Raw genomic sequence first — 19,309 nt, 5'->3', positions numbered from 1 at the left:
AGGCAGCTCTCTTGAAGTATCTTGGCAAAACAAAAACTAACCAAAATAGTTTGAGAGGAGCTTTCTAAGCATATCTTTCCTCAGTTTTTAATGTTAAACGCCCCTTTTATTCTGAGAGTTGGTTCTAATAAGCTCTTACAGAGCATTTCCCTAAGGCAGGCTGGAACAACCTTCCTGGATCGCTCCTCTGATCAGCTGTCTCCAGAGTTCTTCACATTACTGGATATGTGGCCAAATTCCTGGTTTAAAACTTTGATCATATTCTCAGTTCCAACATTGCCAAACATATCTTCTCAAAGGAGCCAGACCGGTCACCTCGACCTCCAGCTGGTTGATATTGGAGCAGTCTTTCTTGGTTTGTGAAAGGATTGTGCCATGGTTGGTTTCTGCATTCTCCTAACCAAATTACCTTAATATGCCAGTGGCATGTTGGCTCGAACAGTTCAAAACTGTGTGATCCAACATGATATTGGAACACTGCACACAAATAATGTCCTTTCAAAAGATGCAAGCTCAGCACAATTTCGCTTTTGTGAACTATCCTTAAAAGCCAGGCCTTAAAAACCTAGACAACCGACCAGTCTAAACAAACTCTACCAATTTTGTCACTAAAATTGCGACTGAGACTATTGCGTCAAGTACTTTGGGGTCCTCTGGACTTGATAAAGCATTATACAAGTTTAAAGCCATTTACCAAATTCTTGTCCAGACATATATCTTCCAATCAATGCCAAACACGCGGGACAAAATATTCAAGTTGAAAGTACTGTTGAATTCTAAGTGCAAAAAAATAATTTTATTATGATATTCTTTTTCCATAATAAAACTTTAACATAATTTGCAAACTAATTTTTCTTGGAATTACATTTCAATGGACACAACAGCGATAAAGTCACATTTGCTGGTGAGAACCAGGCAACAGGTCTGGTTTGAGCCCACTCCGCTGGCTGGTAACTGGACTTTCGTCTCCACCCTGGAGGCCCCCAATCATGGAGCCCAGGGTCCCGTAGCTTCCCCCGTACGGCTCCATCTGAGCGGCCACGCTCAGACTGAGCCTCTCTGTCCGAGGCATCTTGGGCGTTTGGTTCAGCGCTGAAGAGCGAAGGGAAACGGGCGTGTCGCTGAGGCTCTGCACCGTGACAGACGACTGCACAGATGTACAAGTTTCAGTAACAAAGATAAGGTATAGAGTGATAAAAAACTGAGAGCAATCAGTTACAACATCTGCAATGTCCATTACCAAAAAAGTTTATTTTCTAGGTTGAGTTATACACAGAGGTGAAAGTAGTTTTCAATTCTTGCCGGTACTGTGATGAAAATTGTCAGGGGCTCATTGTGTGAACCAAAAGAAATAAAAAACATTAATATTTTACTGCACTAATATTTTTACTGCGTTATCCATACAGTCCCTGTATGGATAACGCAGAAAGTAGAAGCACTTCACAATGTGAAACAAATATATATTCTGCCTTACGGGGTGGAAAGTAATTAGTTACATCTATATTTATTGATGTTATTACAGTTTGTCTAATTTGTCCTTTAGGTTGTTTACAAAACCTGAACTTTTCCTTTCCCTTGAATTTGTTATGAATAAAGTTACTCGGTTACATTTGAAATCATATCCATTAATGAGTAAAGATAAAACGTAAGAAAATACCAGAAAAAAAAGCTGCACTGATCTTTTGGCTGGGTTTGTATTAAGATCTCATGGATTTGGGGCGTGCTGTGGTGGCGTAGGGGATAGCGCGACGCGGCCGTCGCGGGTTCGATTCCCGGACCCGGCGATATTTGCCGCATGTCTTCTCCCCTCTACTTCCCCCTTTCCTGTCAGACTACTTTCGTAGGGAGCCCACAAAAAGACCCCCTGGAGGGGAGGGGAGAAAAGATCTCATGGAGTTGCATCAATGGGAAGACAGACAGCACAACCCATCAAGTTAACCTCTGAGAAAACGAAAAGCTCTCGCTGAACTTAAGGCATTGTAAACGTTAATATTTGAACAACAAATGTATATTTTATCAGATACTTGTGGTCATAATTTGCATTGACGAAAACTGAAAACAGAACATCAGGTGCTTAGTTTGGAGTCGGTTTGTTAAAACTATTAGATAGAAGTAACAAACAGCATCTGACTTAAAATACTGGAAATTAATGTCTCATTAAAAATACACATAATATCTTGTTTTGCTTTTATATATATATATATATATATATATATATATATATATATATATATATATATATATATATATATATATATATATATATATATATATATATAAATGTGCTCCTTTAAATCAAAACAATTTGAGACCAATTTGTTCTTATTTTCTTTGTGAAGAGCAGAACATTTGCTCATCACAAAGTAACTAAAGTAAAATTGTAATGAGGTACTTGTTACTCTTAATAGTATTTCAATGCAATTTTTTTTTTATAAATAACTTCGGCATCACTTTCTTTTCCTTTGAACATATCATTGTTTTCTGCACTTTTTATCAGGTTTTGGTTTCGTTGAATTAAAATAATTCACTGTCCTGCGGTGTTTTCCCGGTTTATATTTTAAAGTTTATAAATGATAAGCGATTTATTGTTCGTCCTGTCCCAGCGCAAGCGGCATTTTTTATGTCTGTGGACCGCCTGTGTAAAATGTCCCCGTCCATAAATCAAACGCACCAAGTCCAATCAGCAGCCAGCCACCATCTTTTAGAGAAAGGCGCTCGTACAATAGGCTACGTTATCGTTTAATACCAGTGATATTTCCGGGCATAAGCTAATAAACATCTGTTTTCGAGGTGTGCTATGTTGTTTTAATTGAGCAAAAATAACATGAAACACAACTAGATGTTCTTCTTTTGCTTTTAATTGGGACATTTTTGCAACAAGCACAGACGATGAACATCGGGGAGAAAGTTTGAAGACTGCTGACGAAAGCTACGGGGTCCGGGAGGGTTGAGGAGGTGGAGGGGAGAAGAGAGAGAAATATTTAGGAATAATAAAAAAATAAAATAAAATGCGTTTTATAAACGGATTAACTCGTGTTTTGGTCCGTCTATTGCTAGCACATCTAGTCTGACTCGGAAGTGCAGCAGTTCTGAATGACGGCTTTATTGCAGCCGTTCTCCCGGTACCGGACCGGCTCAAAAATCCTTTAGCGGTACGCAGTACCGGACCGGACCGGACCGGTGTTTCACCCCTGGTTATACAGTAACTGCTGGAGGATAGAGGGATACAAAACATAACTGTTCAGGCTGTCAACTTTGTGCAAATGAAAGTTATTGGTAAACACAAACTAAAGATATACAGTTCAGACCAAAAGTTTGGACACACTTTCTCATTGAATTCAATGAGATTGTGTGCAAACTTTTGGTCTGTACTGTATATTCTTCAATTATGAGTTACAGCTCAAATATATAGAACTTTAACACATTTTAATGTCTGTAAGTTAGACATTTCAGCCGCTGAAATGTCCAATAAATTAAGTGTTTATTGGACACATTTTGTAAAGTTTCACTGTGACAGAAATGGTTGTTGGGAGAACACCACCAGTAAGATCAGATCTGTTGTTTTCTTTTCAGGCTACCATGCATGTTGATAACAAATAGTCCTCTCTACTTGTAAATAAATAAGAGATGCACATATTGTGAGACAACATGTCAGAGTGCCAACCGAACAATCTGAAGACATTAATACTCACGTTCCCTACAGAGGCCTGACTGCCAGCCACCGTCTTCTTCTTTCTGGCCATGTTGGGATTCCAGTTGCAAACCAGACTGTCATTCTGCACGCTGTAGCTCTTATGGCCAACAAGCCAATATGTATTCATTTTGCCTTTGCCCTGACAGGAGAGTGATGGGTGCAAGTGATGAATACTGGCTAAACAATTTGCTAGACAGCACTGAAATCAAATGTTTACATTAAAATAACTACACTGATTGCGAGAAACCATGAGAAACAAGGTTTCACTTTGTTGTATGAGTTGACTTTAATTATCACAAAGTGAAAGTATTGAGAGAGCCATGTTATTGCTTGCTGAATGAGAGAAGTAGCACCTAGAATCTAGATGCTGCTAGCAAAATACTTCTTCCTTCAAAAAAACAAAAACAATTGGGTTTGCAGAATTGCGTTTAATCACGCAACAGAACTTGAGCAACAGTGTCCTTTTAACAGATGAGAACAACATAGAGATTTTTGGCCAGTTCCTGTTCGTATAGATGGTTTTATATGGTACTGAGTCATGGAGGAGGACTTAGTTCTTCACAAAATGTGTCTTTGTTTCAGGTAAAATTTTGAACATTTAAACGGAATAATTAATCTTCTGTTGTTGTCCATCCAATATTCATCCATTTTTCTAACACTCTTGTCCTTAGAGGACAAGCTCCAGCTAGCGTTCCGGGCGAGAGGCGGGGTCACCCTGGACAGGTCGCCAGTCTGTCGCAGGGCAACACAGAGACACACAGAACAAACAGCCATGCACACACACACTCACACCTAGGGAGAATTTAGAGAGACCAATTAACCTGACAGTCATGTTTTTGGACTGTGGGAGGAAGCCGAAGAACCCGGAGAGAACCCACCATGCACAGGGAGAACATGCAAACTCTGTGCAGAAAGACCCCGGGCCGGGAATCGAACCCAGGACCTTCTTGCTGCAAGGCAACAGTGCTACCAACTGTGCAGCCCCATCCAATATTCTCTTTACCTAATTTTAAGACTCATTGAGAACCAGAATATTTTTAAAAAATCATTTTCTGATACATAAACTGTTTAAGAACTTTGTGTTTTAGGGATAACTGTGGCTCAGTGGGTGGAGGAGCTGTGTTACAACAGGAAGGTTGTTGGTTTGACTCTTATCTTCCTCCTGTCACATATTGATGTGCCCCTGAGCAAGCCACTTAACGCGAAGTTGCCAACCAATCAGTGTAAAAATGTAACTCCAGTGTACATTTGTTGTCTTGGTGTCATAAGTCTTGGTCAATATGACTTGAAAGGTACTTTATAAGTTCAGTCGATTTACAATTTCTCTCCATTATCACTGTATTTAAAGTAATATATTCAATATAATATCTGTTGGGTTTCTTCACAGACAGACTGAGTGGGGATATTTGATTTGAATTAAATAAAAGGCCCCACTCATCTTCACCATACCTACAGTCCATCATTTGAAAATGTACTGAATTTTCCTTTAAGTAGAACTAGAGATTCATGTTTTCACTGTGTATTATTTTCCAAGCAGATTGAAAAAAATATGAAGATTGTAAAATTTCACAAAGACAATTTTAAAAGTTGAGAGCTTGGTTTGTATCCATTACCTTAACCTCGATCTCTCCACGTAGCTGCAGCTCATAGGCGTTGTCCTTCATCAAAGCCAAATAGGTTTCTGAAGTGGTGTGGATTTTCTGAGCTGGAACAGGAAAACATATGAAATACATTTGGAGCAACAGTTTTAGCTCTAAGCAGATTCCTAGGTGCTTCTCTGCAAAGCTTAAGCTTTTTGCGGTGCGATTGATAAGGGAACTAATATTATGTCTTTGCAATATACCTGAAAGAACATTGTAAACATGCAGTACTTTGTAAATTATAGGCATGTGCCTGAGTTACCTGAAATATTTGTTGTCGTTTTTTTTGTAGAAACACAACTTATCTGATCTTCCACATCAGTGCAAAATCAGTCAACATCTCTAGCTTTAATGGAATTATAGAAAAAGATTTTGATGAGAAATATCTAACAGAGTATATTTTTTAAATATTATTGTAGTCAAGTATTTACAGTGTTGATTATTTATTGCTGTTATAGGCACTTGTACAATTTGGAAAAGGAGGTATTAGAAACTATTGGTTAAGAATTCAACGGTTACAAGTAATCAGTGAATAAAAATAAAACTACATGGTATTTGCAGTTGTTATGTATGTTTTTGCTGTAACACCTACAGTATGTTAGATGGTGTTGAAGTTAGCCTCCTGCTCGATCTACAATTAATAATTGTTATTTTAGTGGATTAACCTATTTAATCCCACCGGCAACAATTGTTGCCAGACATTTTTTCTAACTTCTGGAAGCTCTAGAAGAATTGTTTTGACTTTTGGCAGCTAATTGAAGTTTTAAAATAAAATAATAGTGTCTATTCTAAGCAATATCAATTTCATGTATCTAGTGTGAAAGGTCACATGACCAGACCTCTTTACTTCCTGCCTGTAACGCTGGAGGTACACAAACCTGTACAAGAGGAAGTCAGCAAAATATTTAAATAAACAAATATTTTGAACATATGTTCTTTCAAGTGTCTTCTACTGATGTATAAAGAAAATTGTATCCATTCATCCATATTTTGATCATAAGAAGAGTGAATGTAAGCATGGCAACAATTGTTGCAGCTAGCATAATACATAGACAGCACTGTGCTGTGTGTCCATGGTTTGCCTGTTTATTCTATGTGCCTTGCTGTTCCCACACAGCTTATAACTGTAAGATGTTTAAGATTTTCTAGACCTGAAGGAACCTCAAAATATTGTCTTCTACATCCCACAGTTGAAACCCTCCCCTATTTCACTGCCCCAATAGGTGATCCTTTCCACAAAGTGGGGCCTTTGCACTGAATGATCACTACAAGATGACGCCACGCCTGAAACTAGTTTAGGACAGGGCCAAGGTGTACTGCTTGGTCTGGTGGAACAGGGAGAATTTCCTCCCGGAGGCAGATTTGTTCATACTAACATTTTCACCTGACTTTGCCTCATTGATGAAATGACCAAATGAGGTCAAAGGTCACTCGGCTCATTGAGACTATGACATCTGCTGGATGTGGCATTGAATCTTTTATGTATCTAAGATATTTCTGAACACTCTTGTAACCATTCTATTTTTCAACAATTGTTGCCTAATATAAAACCTACATTTTCACTAACATAACCAAGGAATCTTGAGCCCCCTGACAAAAAATTAAATTAACACTCTTGCCTTTTTCTCTCTCTCCCTCTCTCTATTTTTTTTATTTATTTGAAAACCTGATTTCATAATTATTCTTAGTAGCAAAGTAACTGTCACAGTCGTTCTTGTTTTCCACTGACTGCTGCTGAACATCGTCACCGTCAGGCGCGCCAAGCAGGAACAAACTATTTCATGCAGATCCAGGGTTCAGGGCAAATATGGATGTGTGTTTTTTGGTCTGGGAGTGGGAACATTAAATTTTTACTGCTAAAAACAATCTTCGAAAATACAATATAATTAATTTTGTAATTGACAGGGCCCCAAATTTTTTTTTTTATTTCAGGAGGGACCCCTGTTGGTCAGAGGCCCTTAGAATTGTCATAACTTTTCCCCCTTATACTGTACAGCGCCCCTGAACATAACCAACATAAAATGTAATAATTCATAAATATCATGTGTTAGGGAAGTCCAAGGATTGAAATGCATATTGCAGGGGGAAAAAAGGGATTAAAATGGTTAATTAATAGTCTTCTTCTGTTCTGTTTTACAACAAAATGTAATCGTGTCATTTGTATTTGCAATAGATTCAGTGAGAACCAATGTTAAACCCAGATTGGTTTTCTTTTTTAGAGTTACATAACGATTTCAGTTTTTGTTTTTTATATGAGATTTCTGTTAGTAAAGCTTTGTGGATTATTCTGTAGGTGGGAGAAAAGATTCAGACTTTGGGTCCTTCAATTAGTGAAACAACATAGTGTAAAGGTTTTATGTAGTTCTCTGCTTCTCAAACTGTCAGAATGGATCTCTTTCCTCTTACGTTGGGGTAGATTAGCTTCTTTTTTGTTGCTATATTTGGTTTAAGTTAAACTTTTTAGGTTGCTGTTAATACCAACCTAAATAAAATCAACTACTTGAAATGTATGCTGGTGTAAAATATTCTCTCGTGTAAAATAGTCTTCTGAAAAGTTCATTTGTGGTAGTTGCAGCATGGCAGTGCACAGCAAGGGCCTTAACATAATCATCATTATAGAAGAGCAGGAAAAGCAAGTTGTGGGCAGGATATTTAAAAATCTAATTTTCTTTAAGAGCTGTAAAGGTTTATTTAATTATTACTGAGGACTCACGCAGGCTGGTGGACTCCATCCTTGAGGCAGTGTTGACCGTATCTCCAAACAAACAGTATCTCGGCATCTTGTAGCCCACAATTCCTGCCACACATGGACCTATGGAGCCAAAAAATACAAATTGCTTTCCGTTTTGCTTTGGAGCTTAAATTGTAAGGTCAACAATCAGGTACCAATACAACCAGAACACAGAAATAAAACAGAAGAATTTAAATAGATTTCAAACTAATTTGATGCAATCACTCTCAAATAAGGAAGTGATGTTTAGAACATCCCAAACAGGCAATAGTAGGAATAATATTGTGTTACATGTTACTTCATCTTCCTGAGATTCTGGATGTTAAGCTTCACATCCCATTCAGTGCTGAACATGACACCTCATTTATTTATTTGTTTTTTACGTTTCTGTGATTTCATTCATTTGTCATTCATTTCTATAGCCTACTCCTAACGTTTACTCCAACCTTAACCATAACCAGTGCACACCTAGACTCAAATCACACCTTAATCCAGTCCTAAATCTAACTTCTAACCTCAAAACAGCACCTAAGGAGCAATCAGTCCTTGCAGAGTAATATTTGTTGGAGAAATGGTTCTTACACTGTAGCAAATCCAAGGCCACACATACACATGAACACACTAAAACTTTCAACTGATCAGCTGAACCCACAGCACTTCCTCTAGATGGCGCTGTGGGTTCAGCTGAATATTGGTTTCTCTGGGATTTTAGAGTCAATTCAACTTTATTTAGACAGTATGAAGTTACAAAAAATAAAGAGAAAAACAAGTAGGAATTCTAATTGAATTTGATCCTTTTTGTGTAGTATGTAGTAACTTTTTTCTTGTAAATGAATGTATCACAAATATATCACAATCAAAAAGAAAAAAAATCCTCCCCAATAAATATCTTTTTTGATCCATGGTCTATACCTGCTTATCCTTACAGAGTTGTGGAACACCCTGGACAGGTCACCAATCCATCGCAGGCCAACACACACACACACCCTCCCCCACACACATGCCCCCACCACACACACATGTTTGCGTGGCTATTTGTGTGGGAACATTCCTTTGACTACCAGTCATTTCTACAGCCTAAATGTAGAAATGTAGGATATGGGTTAGGGAAACCTTATCCTAACCGTAACCCTATCCATTACATACCTAACTCTAACCAAAATTCAATTCACACCTTAGTCCTAAATCTAACCCCTGACCCAAAAACAGCATTTGCTTGGTCCCCACAAGAAACAGTGGGTCCCCACAACATAGTATGTCAGAAAAATGGTCCCACAAGGTATTACAAACAAATGTACACACATATTTTATCGCAGTCACACCTAAAGACAATATAGAGAGACACATTTACCTAACAGTCATGTTTTTGGACTGTGGGAGGAAACCGGAGTACCCATAGAGAATCCACACAGGCACAGGGAGGGCATGCAAACTCCAGGCCAGGATTCAGACCCACGGCCTTTTTGCAGCAAGGTAACAGAGCTGTGCTGCTGTGCAGCTCGTGTGTACAGCAAAACTTACTTCTAAATATTACAAATCCATATGAAAGACATATAACCACATAGACACTCCACACAGCTCAAAAAACAACACATGTAACAATAATTATTGTATTATTGTTGTAATTTGGATTTAAATAAACTGGAAATGAAAACATTTTATAAGCGCCCCAAATTTACATTTTGTCAGTCAGTGCACTACAAAATAAGAAAAGGTGTCAAGATTAGGTTAAGATTAGAAAGGAAGGCTGAGAACAGAAAATATCTAAATAGCTTAAAAACACTAAAAAAACAACAACTTTTAATTGAGATTTTGAATAATTTATTTAAATGAAGAAAATAAAATGCCAGACAATAAAATGAACATACTTCCAGATCAGCTTTATTTTTAGTGAGCTATCTTTTTGCTTCACTGTGAATTAATCTAGTTATGCTGTCTTGATTGCAAACACATCTGAATACGGTACAGGTTGAACCTCAGAGAGATGGAGCTGCTGGTCTGAACATAGAACACATTACAGCACGTTGTTGTCCCAAATAAGCCTCAGTGTCATGTTTTTTTCAAGGCGCTGGAAATAATAGAAATGTACATTTCATGAAAAACAAAACCGAGCTCTAGAAAACCAACTGGAATTATCTCAGTCTAAAGCTCTACAAATAAAACTACTGGCTTTATTCCCCAGAGCCAGAACCAAACATCCACATGCAGCTTCTGTTTATCTCAAGTCTGGAACAAACTACCAGAAAACTGCAAAACAGCTGTAACACTGAGTTCCTTAAAATGCGAGGCTTAAAACCCCCCCGGTTAGAGCTTTTGAACCATAATAAATGGAATATGGACCAAAATATTTGATTTGTATTGATGATTATAATGATGGCACTTGGCAAAATGCAATGTCTGTTACTGGTTTCACAATTGTGTTTATGATGTTTTTATGTTTTCATGATGTAAAGCACTCTGAACCGCCACATTGTTGAAATGTAATTGGCTGATACTCTAACAAAGCCAGAATGATGTGTTGGACCTTGCAGTCTCATGTGGAGCTCCTCTGACCTGTGTGAATGCCAGCTCGGAGCTGCAGCCTCTCGTTGGGCATGTGAGGGATGGACACCTGCCTGACCGCCGCCAACAGGTCCAGCGCCATCTTGGCAATCTCATCTGCGTGTTTGTCACCGTTTCTCTCAGGTAGACCGCTCACCACCATGTAGGCATCTCCGATTGTCTCCACCTTGTTAGAGCATTCCATTAAATTCATTCAAATGACATGGGGAAAAAGTTTCTTGATTAAAGACAAAACAGGAAATGATTGCAATGCAGTTTCTGTAGTCTGCCATCTGTACATAACAGCTCCTAGAAGACATTAGACATCTCTTCTCCAAGCACAGCTTCCCAGCTCATCCTGGTTAGTACCAGGCATTCTCTGGGCAGAACAATCTAGTAAATTGTTGGTCTCCCCCTGTTGCAACATCACCAAGAAACCTCAGCTGACTCCTTTTGATGTAGAAGAGTTGAAGCTCCACTCCATGTTCCCCCAGGTGATCAAACTCCTTGCAATACCTCTAAGACTAAGTCCAACCACTCTACATTCAGTGATGATCTGCTCCAGTGTGCAATGATGGTCGTAACCTGAAGAAGCCAACATAACCACATCATCGGCTAGAAGTAAAGACGAGACCCTGCAGATTGCCAACCCAGACATCCTCCTCTCACTTGTCATGGTGTGTCGCGGTGAGGTGGTGAGGTGGATGCGGTGGACCCAGGTACAAAGAGTAGATGATGATTTAATGAAGAAATACACACAATAATCCAGGCAGCACAGGTCAAAGCAACGGCAAAGACTCTCACACTGGTAGCAACTGACAGGAAACACAACTAGCGACAGACTAGACGAGGACCCGACAAGGAAACAAGAGACATAGGTGGATTTAAGTACACAGAGGGTGATCAGGGAACACGAGACACAGCTGGGAGCAATCAAGGGTAGGTGGGACAACAGGAGACTCAACAAAACACAGAAACTTAAATTAACAGACAGAAAAATCAAATCCTCACATCCCTGAGATCCTGTCTATGAAGACCAAAGCAAGAAAACTGAATGTGAAACCAGGGACAATGCTGGTGGAGTCTGACATGCACAGGGACTAAGTCCAACTTTGGACACTTTTTTTTTCCATTTTACTTCACTAAAGTAAGATAAATAAAACAACTCAACTGTACAGACAGGGATTTAACCAAAGAAAAATTAGCCAAAGTTCAACGAAAACTTTAAAACACCTCCAGGCAGACTGGAGTGCTATTGATCAAGAGCTCTTTTTTAAAGAGATGGTATGGATGTCTTGATGGAAAGCTTCAGACTTACAGAAACGTGCTCTGTTGGCGTGGGTTTGTTACCTTGTAGACATCATAGGAATCAATGCGAGTGTCAAAGCACATGTACAGGTTGTTGAGCATCTCCACCACCTGCAGAGGGGTGCAAGATGCTGAGATAGATGTGAAGCCCACAATATCTGAGAAAAATATGGTGACCTGGAAAACAAGAGAGAAAACGTTTGCTCCGTCACAACATATCGGCTTGTCTTCTCCTATTGTGTCAGCCTCACAGGGTGAGGTAACAGAAATATAATAGATAATATTGATTTATGCGTTTCCTTTTATTATTGATGTTCAGGGTTTGAGCTGAAGTGAGATTTTATTTAGAGAAATTTTGGTGAGAACATTTGCTACAACTCATCAGAATATAGTCCGCACCGCCTCTATCAGTAGAAAATGACATTCTCTGCATTGAACGAGTGGACAAGAGAATGAACTAAATCTGTGGAATCAGCATCAAAGTTTCCTCCATATCTGCTAAAAGTAACGTGGGCAGTTTGAGAGTCTGCAACTACATTTCCATATCAGAGCAGCATTTTGTCTTTTCAGTGAGTTCGACGCGGAAAACCCTCCTGATCATTTTAAGCTGCCCAGACCCCCACCTCGCCGCCGTAAGGCTTTTTGGTCCAGCTGCTTCAGACCTCTTCAATACGCCAGACCCAATTTCACCTGTACAACGTGTTTTATCTCCACATGAATATGCAACGGGGCAATTACAGGTAATTACACCAACAATAGCAACAAAGGCAACAAACACACACGTTCAGTCAGGGTGTTTGCACATCTTGCAGATGTAACCTCCTCGTAGCAGCTTTGGCCAAAGAGTGACAGAGGAGGAGAGCAGATGTAGATCTGTTCTTAATGAAGTCTGCAGCTCCATGTGAACGGTGTAGGACAACAGAAGTACTTATAGTATCACATAGTATCTCCAACTTTTTCCATCACTTTTGAAAAGTGATGACTGGTTTAGTTTCATAAACAGCTATTTAAACAATATATTATTTCTATTTCTGGGAGATGAGATAATGGTGGGGCTACACAGTGAAGCAGTTGGTAGCATCTGCTGCCTTGCAGGAGGAAGGTCCTGGGTTTGAATCCTAACCTGGGGTCTTTCTGCATGGAGTTCCCACGTTCTCCCTCTCCATGCAGAGTTCTGTCCAAGTGCTCTGGCTTCTTCCCAAGGTCAAAAACACAACTGTAGTTTATAGGAAAGTCTGAAACTTAGAAGTGTGCCTTCTTAAAAAGGACTTTCAAAGGCATTTTCAAAGAATGTTTTCATACATTTTTATTATTCTGATAACTTGCTGTTTCCCTTACCCTTTCATAGCTCTCGGCTTCAACCTGCTTGCGTTTCCTGAGCTGCTTGGCGACTGACTTTGGCAGCATTTGGTGCAGCAGATCTTCAGCCAGCTTCCTCTGGCGTTTCAGATCCTCGGTTTTCTCCCTTAAGCTCCGAGCATAGTCCTGGATCCACTCTGTCATCTCCTTGAAAGAAAACATCACCAGAGGATAAATGAGGCACGCCACAGCCAGCAGGCAGATCCTTACGCTGAGGCTGGAAGACACAGCTCGAGATGCCAGCCGGAGAGCCAGCGACGAGCGATCAAAGATGCACTGCTGGGTTTTTATGAGAGCCTGGATTCCAGTGTGTGACCCCGAAAGAAGCTTGTTTCCTGCTCCAGAGATCTGCCACGGACTTGGGTCCAGAATATGCACCGGCTGTGCTTCCAGACTCAGGTTTACTTTGAGGTCGACGTTCTCTGACCAGCAGTCATTCAGCCGCTCCGTCATCAGTCTGCATAAGCTCAGGTGATACAGAGTGTTGGTCCACCTGCGCTGGAAGTCAGCAGGAGTCAAGGTGTTATGGTGGAGCATCAGTTGGTAGTTTAGTTCTGTGAAGATCACCAATAGTCTGGCAGAAAGAACATCTGCCCAGTTAGGGTTTTGTTTGGCTTTAGCTAAAGCAACTTCAACTGAGCCCCAGATGGTCAACAGTCTCTCTATGAGTTGAGTGAAAACTGATCCATCCAAGGATGGACGTGGAAATGCCTGCATGTTTCTCCTCATCTGAAGGCAAAATTCAGACATCTCCGCACTGCAGTGAAGTCTATGATTATTACTGTAGTTCACCATTTTACCACAGAGGTGATCCAGTGCTGGGGAACCGGACCCCAGTGTCTCATTGCTTATGTCTTTGGCTAATAAAAGCCTCATCTTCTGAAGCTCACTGACGAGCTGCATCAGACCTGTGGTCCTGCATGAAGTCAGTTCGCTATACGCGGCCTCCGTTGCATCGAGCAGGTCAAAGTTGGAGCTGAGGTCTGGAGATACAGAGCCAAGTAGAGCCAGGAAGGAGAAGACACAGGCCGTCAGAATCCGCCGAACAGAGCGACTGCTGCCAGAGTCAGAACATCTGAAACGCAGAAAAACAACCGGTTATATTTTCTGATCCAATATGCTTCAGATCTAAAACCTCCTGAGCATGTCAAAAAGGTTTGGTAACAAGTCTTTGTTTTTATTCAGGTGTGTTGGAGGACAGCCTGGCCTGTGCAGTTTTGCTTGGTTCTCATCTCCCCTCTGTGGTCTGAGGGGAGATGAGACTAAGATACTATATGAGACTTGATGAGACTAAACTGGACTAAGAGAAGTACAAAAAACTTGTACCTTTTTGTACAAGTTGTAGTTAATATGTATATGTAACTACATATTATGATATGTAGTTACAATCATAAATTTGTACATTACCAACTAGCATTTAACATTGAAAAAGGAAAATATAAAAAGATTAATAGTAATATTGCTACAATACCCTATTCTTTTAACCTACATCAGCCCTCCTTTGCTCAGATCATAAATGACATACACCGTGTCCCAAATTATTATGCAAGTGATATATTCTCAGATTTTCTTAAATGGTCAATGCAAATGATGGTCAGTATAATGTTCAAGTCATGAACTATTACAGTATAAATCAAATTTTACTGAACAAAGCTCCCCATGAGAACAGTAATTATTTCAAAAATAAAGAAAGTCAAAATGCTCTGTTCCAAATTATTATGCACAGCAGATTTTCTAAACATTTTATGGATTATGAAGAACTGCAAACGGTCATTCTTTGAATGTGCAGCATTAAGTGGCCATATGTACTAAAATCAAAAGCTATTTCAATCAAAAACATCTCAACAGACTGAGTTACATGTTAACATAGGACCTTCTTTGATATCACAGCACAATTCTTGATCCATTGAACTTGTGAGTTTGTGGAAAGTTTCTGCTTGAATTTCTTTGAATGTCAGAAAACCTTCCCAGAGCTGCTGGTTTGATATGAACTGCATTCCACCCTCAGATCTTCTGCTTGAGGAAACTCCAAAGGTTTTCAATAGGGTTGAGGTCAGAGGTCAGAGGTGGATGGTGACCACACCATGAGTTTCTCCCCTTTTATGCCCATAGCAGCTAATGACACAGTGGTATTCCTTGCAGCATTCATTGTCATGATGAAGATGATTTTGCTCTTCTTTGTGAAGAAAGAAAGTGATCAGTCAGAAAGTCCATATTCTTTGCTGAGGTCATTTTCACACCTTCAGCACTCTGAAGGGCCGACCAATGATTCTCTCCTCATGACTTCGGCCAAATAAATTACTCCACCACCTCTTTGCTGATGTCACAGCCGTGTTGGGATGTGGTGTCCATCCACCACCAAGCCACTACTGCGTCCAGCTGGACCATCCAGGGTTGCACAGCGGTCATCAGTGAACAAGTCTGTTTGAAAATTAATCTTCATGTATGGCTGGGTCCACTGCCACCGTTTCTGCTTGTGAGCTCTGGTTAGGGGCCCAATAGCAGGTTCATGCACTGCAAGCCTCTGGAGGATCCTCCACCTTGAGGTTCCAGAGGAACCAGCAGCTTCAAATAACTGTTTGCTGCTTTGTAAGGGCATTTTAACAGCTGCTCTCTTAATCCGATGAATTTGTCTAACAGAAACCTTCCTCATTCTGCCTTTATCTGTACAAACCCATCTTTGTTCTGAATCAGCCACAAATCTCTTCACAGTACTATGATAACGCTTCAGTTTTAGTTAAATATCTAATGTTTTCATACCTTGTCATACGGCACTACACTATCTGATGATTTTCGTCAGCAGACAGATCTTTTCTCTTTCCCATATTGCTTGAAACCTGTGGCCTGCTTAATAATGTGGAACATCCTTCTTAAGTAGATTTCCTTTAATTGAGCTCATGAGACAAACTAATCAACCAGCTCTCTGAAATTAATTATAGTGATTCAAAGAGCCCTGACACACAATACCATCTATAAATTTAATAGCACAACAAAAATTATCTTTATGACACTTTAATCCAATTTGCATAATAATTTGGAACATGGTGTATAGTAAACAAATTGCAATTTTTTAAAATTATATTTTCTTTGATGCAGCATCAATGCCAAATGATCACATTAACTCTGGAGTACCTGTTTATTTTTCTTATTATTTTTGTTCTATGCAAAATGGTTTTAAATTCTAGCCTTAACTTTAATTTTAACTTCTAATACTGCTGGCCTTTTTTGCTCTCTGTTGTTTTAAGTGAGAAGGCTGATTGAACCACACTGCCCCCTGGATGCTGAATGTGGTATTTTCTTGTTTGCTATATATTGGTGCTATTGGTGCTATTGGTCCGATCCTCGGTTGCTATTACAATTATATTGATTTTGTATGACCCGTAGTTCACCTTCCTTTCAGAAACGTATAGCTTTGGTGATCTTCGTCCTTCGGGAAGTTATTTTGTCAGCAAAACCGTTTTTGTTTTTAAATGCAACTCATAGAAAGGAAACAAATGTATGTGTTTTGTAAAAGCTGCCATAACCAATTTACTGCTGATCCAGAGTAACTAAGGCATTACAAAAACAACAATAAACCTGCTCCTCAGAATGATCAGATGGTGTCAAATTAAATGTGTCAAAGACTGAAGAATTGCTGATGATTAATGAAAACGAAGAAGAGGCGCGTTTAACATCACTCGATTCTATTTACTTATATATAACTAAGACACCAGAGCTCAGTAAGTGCGTACTTCTGGCTTAACTTTGTAAATAGACAACTTCCAGCAGCGTGAACAGCCGGGGTCTGACCTGCACGGCTCGCAATCGCTGTCCGCGGAGCGCTGCACCTCCGGGGCCACTCTCCTCCTTTTCCTCAGCAGCCTCCTCTTCAGAGACGCGGAGGACAGAGTCCCGGGGGCCAAACGCTGCTTTTTCATCAGGCCCAGCGTTGACGACATGAGGCCGTTCCCTCCAGCTGGTCCTCCAGGCAGATCCGCTTCCTCCGGCGAGTTTACTACCGGAGAGCGCCTCGCTGTCAACCTGCGGCTCAGGTCCAACATGCGGCAGGAACACGCAGCCCACCGCGATCTGGTCACTACAACAGCAGGTCATCATTCAACGGCACAACGAAAACACACTGAACATCACACATGATGTTTGTAACCGTGGTTATTATTTCTTATTTAATCACAACTTTCACCGTTAGTAGTGCAACATATCCATCGATGTACGTTCTCTGAAATGAAATGATTAGTTTTGTTATTTTGTTTATTTATGTATTATTATTATTATTATTATTATTATTATTATTATTATTATTATTATTATTATTATTATTATTATTATTATTAGTAGTAGTAGTAGTAGTAGTATTACTACTACCGTTAATAGTAGTAGTAGTAGAATAGGCCTATTTTCGTTACTTTAATTTAATCCGTTTTTATACACTGACACAAGTCTTATAAAAAAGTTACATTTCAAATGTTGAGTTACATATAAAAATTAATTAATTAAACTAAACTAATTGAAAAAGTGGTGAGTTTTTTTCATGCAGGTCTCTTTTTTTAACGATTTGCTCAGTGTATTAAACGAATAAAATGGACAGTAATTAAAAGCCCATAAATTGGACTCTGGCACTTCAACATCACCAAAGGGAGCTGGGTCTTCATACGTAAAAACAAACATACCAATTTACCACAATTTGATGGGAAAGCACCTCCGTCTTGATGCTTTCAGAATAGTTTAAAGTTGATAAATAATAAAAAATAATAAACACATTTTTATTATTATCATTAATAAGAGATATAAAATTTTACAATATTCACTGATTAGATCTTTGAGTCACGTTGGTCACAAAATAATCTAAAAATGAATTAGATTACTTTTCAGAATTGTCTAAAAGAAATGCTTATTTATAGCAATGTACAAAAACAATTGATTCCCTAATTGGGGGTGTATTTCTACAACTGCAGTCATGTGTGGCCAGGCTCCGATTTGAAATAGTAAAACCAGTGCTTCTAACCAGGCCTGCCATACACCTGAGGTAGAAGGCTGCTGCTCCTAGTTGCAAATGTCCAGTAGCTTTCAGACATCATATCTCGAATGGATTTGTTATTCTTAACAGAGTTTGGCTTCAGCTGCAAGAAATCCCTCTATTTTCTCAAGCAGAAAGTCTGAAGCTGAACCAAGGGACAGATTTTGTGTGTCTGACTTTGTCAAACAATCCATTCATCCGTCCACCGTCTGTACCAACGGTCATTGAGCAAGATGCGGCGTACATCCTGGACAGGTTGCCCAGGGCAACACAGAGACACACAGGACGTCATGCACACACACACTCACACCTTAGGACAATTCAGGAACTAATGGACCTAACGGTCATGGTTTTTGGACTATGGGATCAAGCCGCAGTACCCGGGAGAAGGCATGCATGCAGGAGAACGTGGAACCTAGATGGAGAAAGACTCCAATCAGGGATTTGAATCCATGACGCACCCAAGACAACAGGGCGACCATGCACCTGCTTCACTGTGCAGCCCTGTCAAAGAATCAGTTTGTGCGTGTTTTCTAGAGCTGCTCTGTTTTTGTTTTTGTCCTGTGGGTTTTTGTGCTTGGTGGGTTGAGGTTTTGCTTCTGCTTGTTTTTGTTGGATGAAAATAACTTAACTGTTGTTTCAACTAACATAACGAGACCACATCGAGTCCTTCATCTCATAAATTGGTGAGATGAAGGACCCAAATACCTGTGACAAACAGTGGACCAGACAAGGTGCAGCTGTCTGATACAATAGAGTGCATCACCCCAGTTCTAGACCTTCCACTGGCTCTCTGCAGCTCAGAGAACAGACTTTAAAATTCTTTGGTTAGTTGACAAATCACTGAATGGGTTAGCATCAAAATGCATTAAAGATCTGTAGTCGCATCAACTTTCCAGAGAACTCAGGTCTTGTGGTTCCAGTCTACTCTGCTTCACCAGAACCAAACATGGACAAGCAGGATTTAGTTTTTATGCTCCTTTAATCTGGAAAAAAAAACTTCTAGAAAACTGCTGAGACCC

The 19,309-nt window shown here is 39.7% G+C and overlaps 1 protein-coding gene across 1 annotated transcript; it reads right to left on the bottom strand.

The window, feature by feature from the left end:
- Nucleotides 1-860: 860 nt before the first annotated feature.
- On the bottom strand, nucleotides 861-17,406 carry LOC102219749. The gene is made up of 9 exons (XM_023340946.1): nucleotides 17,063-17,406; nucleotides 14,066-14,348; nucleotides 13,253-13,771; nucleotides 11,957-12,091; nucleotides 10,619-10,793; nucleotides 8,048-8,146; nucleotides 5,308-5,399; nucleotides 3,693-3,833; nucleotides 861-1,147 (listed from the first exon to the last, which is right to left on the bottom strand). Exons 1-9 carry the CDS (start codon nucleotides 17,311-17,313, stop codon nucleotides 893-895), a joined length of 1,950 nt encoding a protein of 649 aa, XP_023196714.1. The 5' UTR covers nucleotides 17,314-17,406; the 3' UTR covers nucleotides 861-892.
- Nucleotides 17,407-19,309: the final 1,903 nt, after the last annotated feature.

Source organism: Xiphophorus maculatus, chromosome 1 (assembly GCF_002775205.1).
Source record: "Xiphophorus maculatus strain JP 163 A chromosome 1, X_maculatus-5.0-male, whole genome shotgun sequence".
Lineage (NCBI taxonomy): Eukaryota > Metazoa > Chordata > Actinopteri > Cyprinodontiformes > Poeciliidae > Xiphophorus > Xiphophorus maculatus.
The sequence above is the reverse complement of the archived record's forward strand: the minus strand, read 5'-3'. Positions and strand labels throughout refer to the sequence as shown.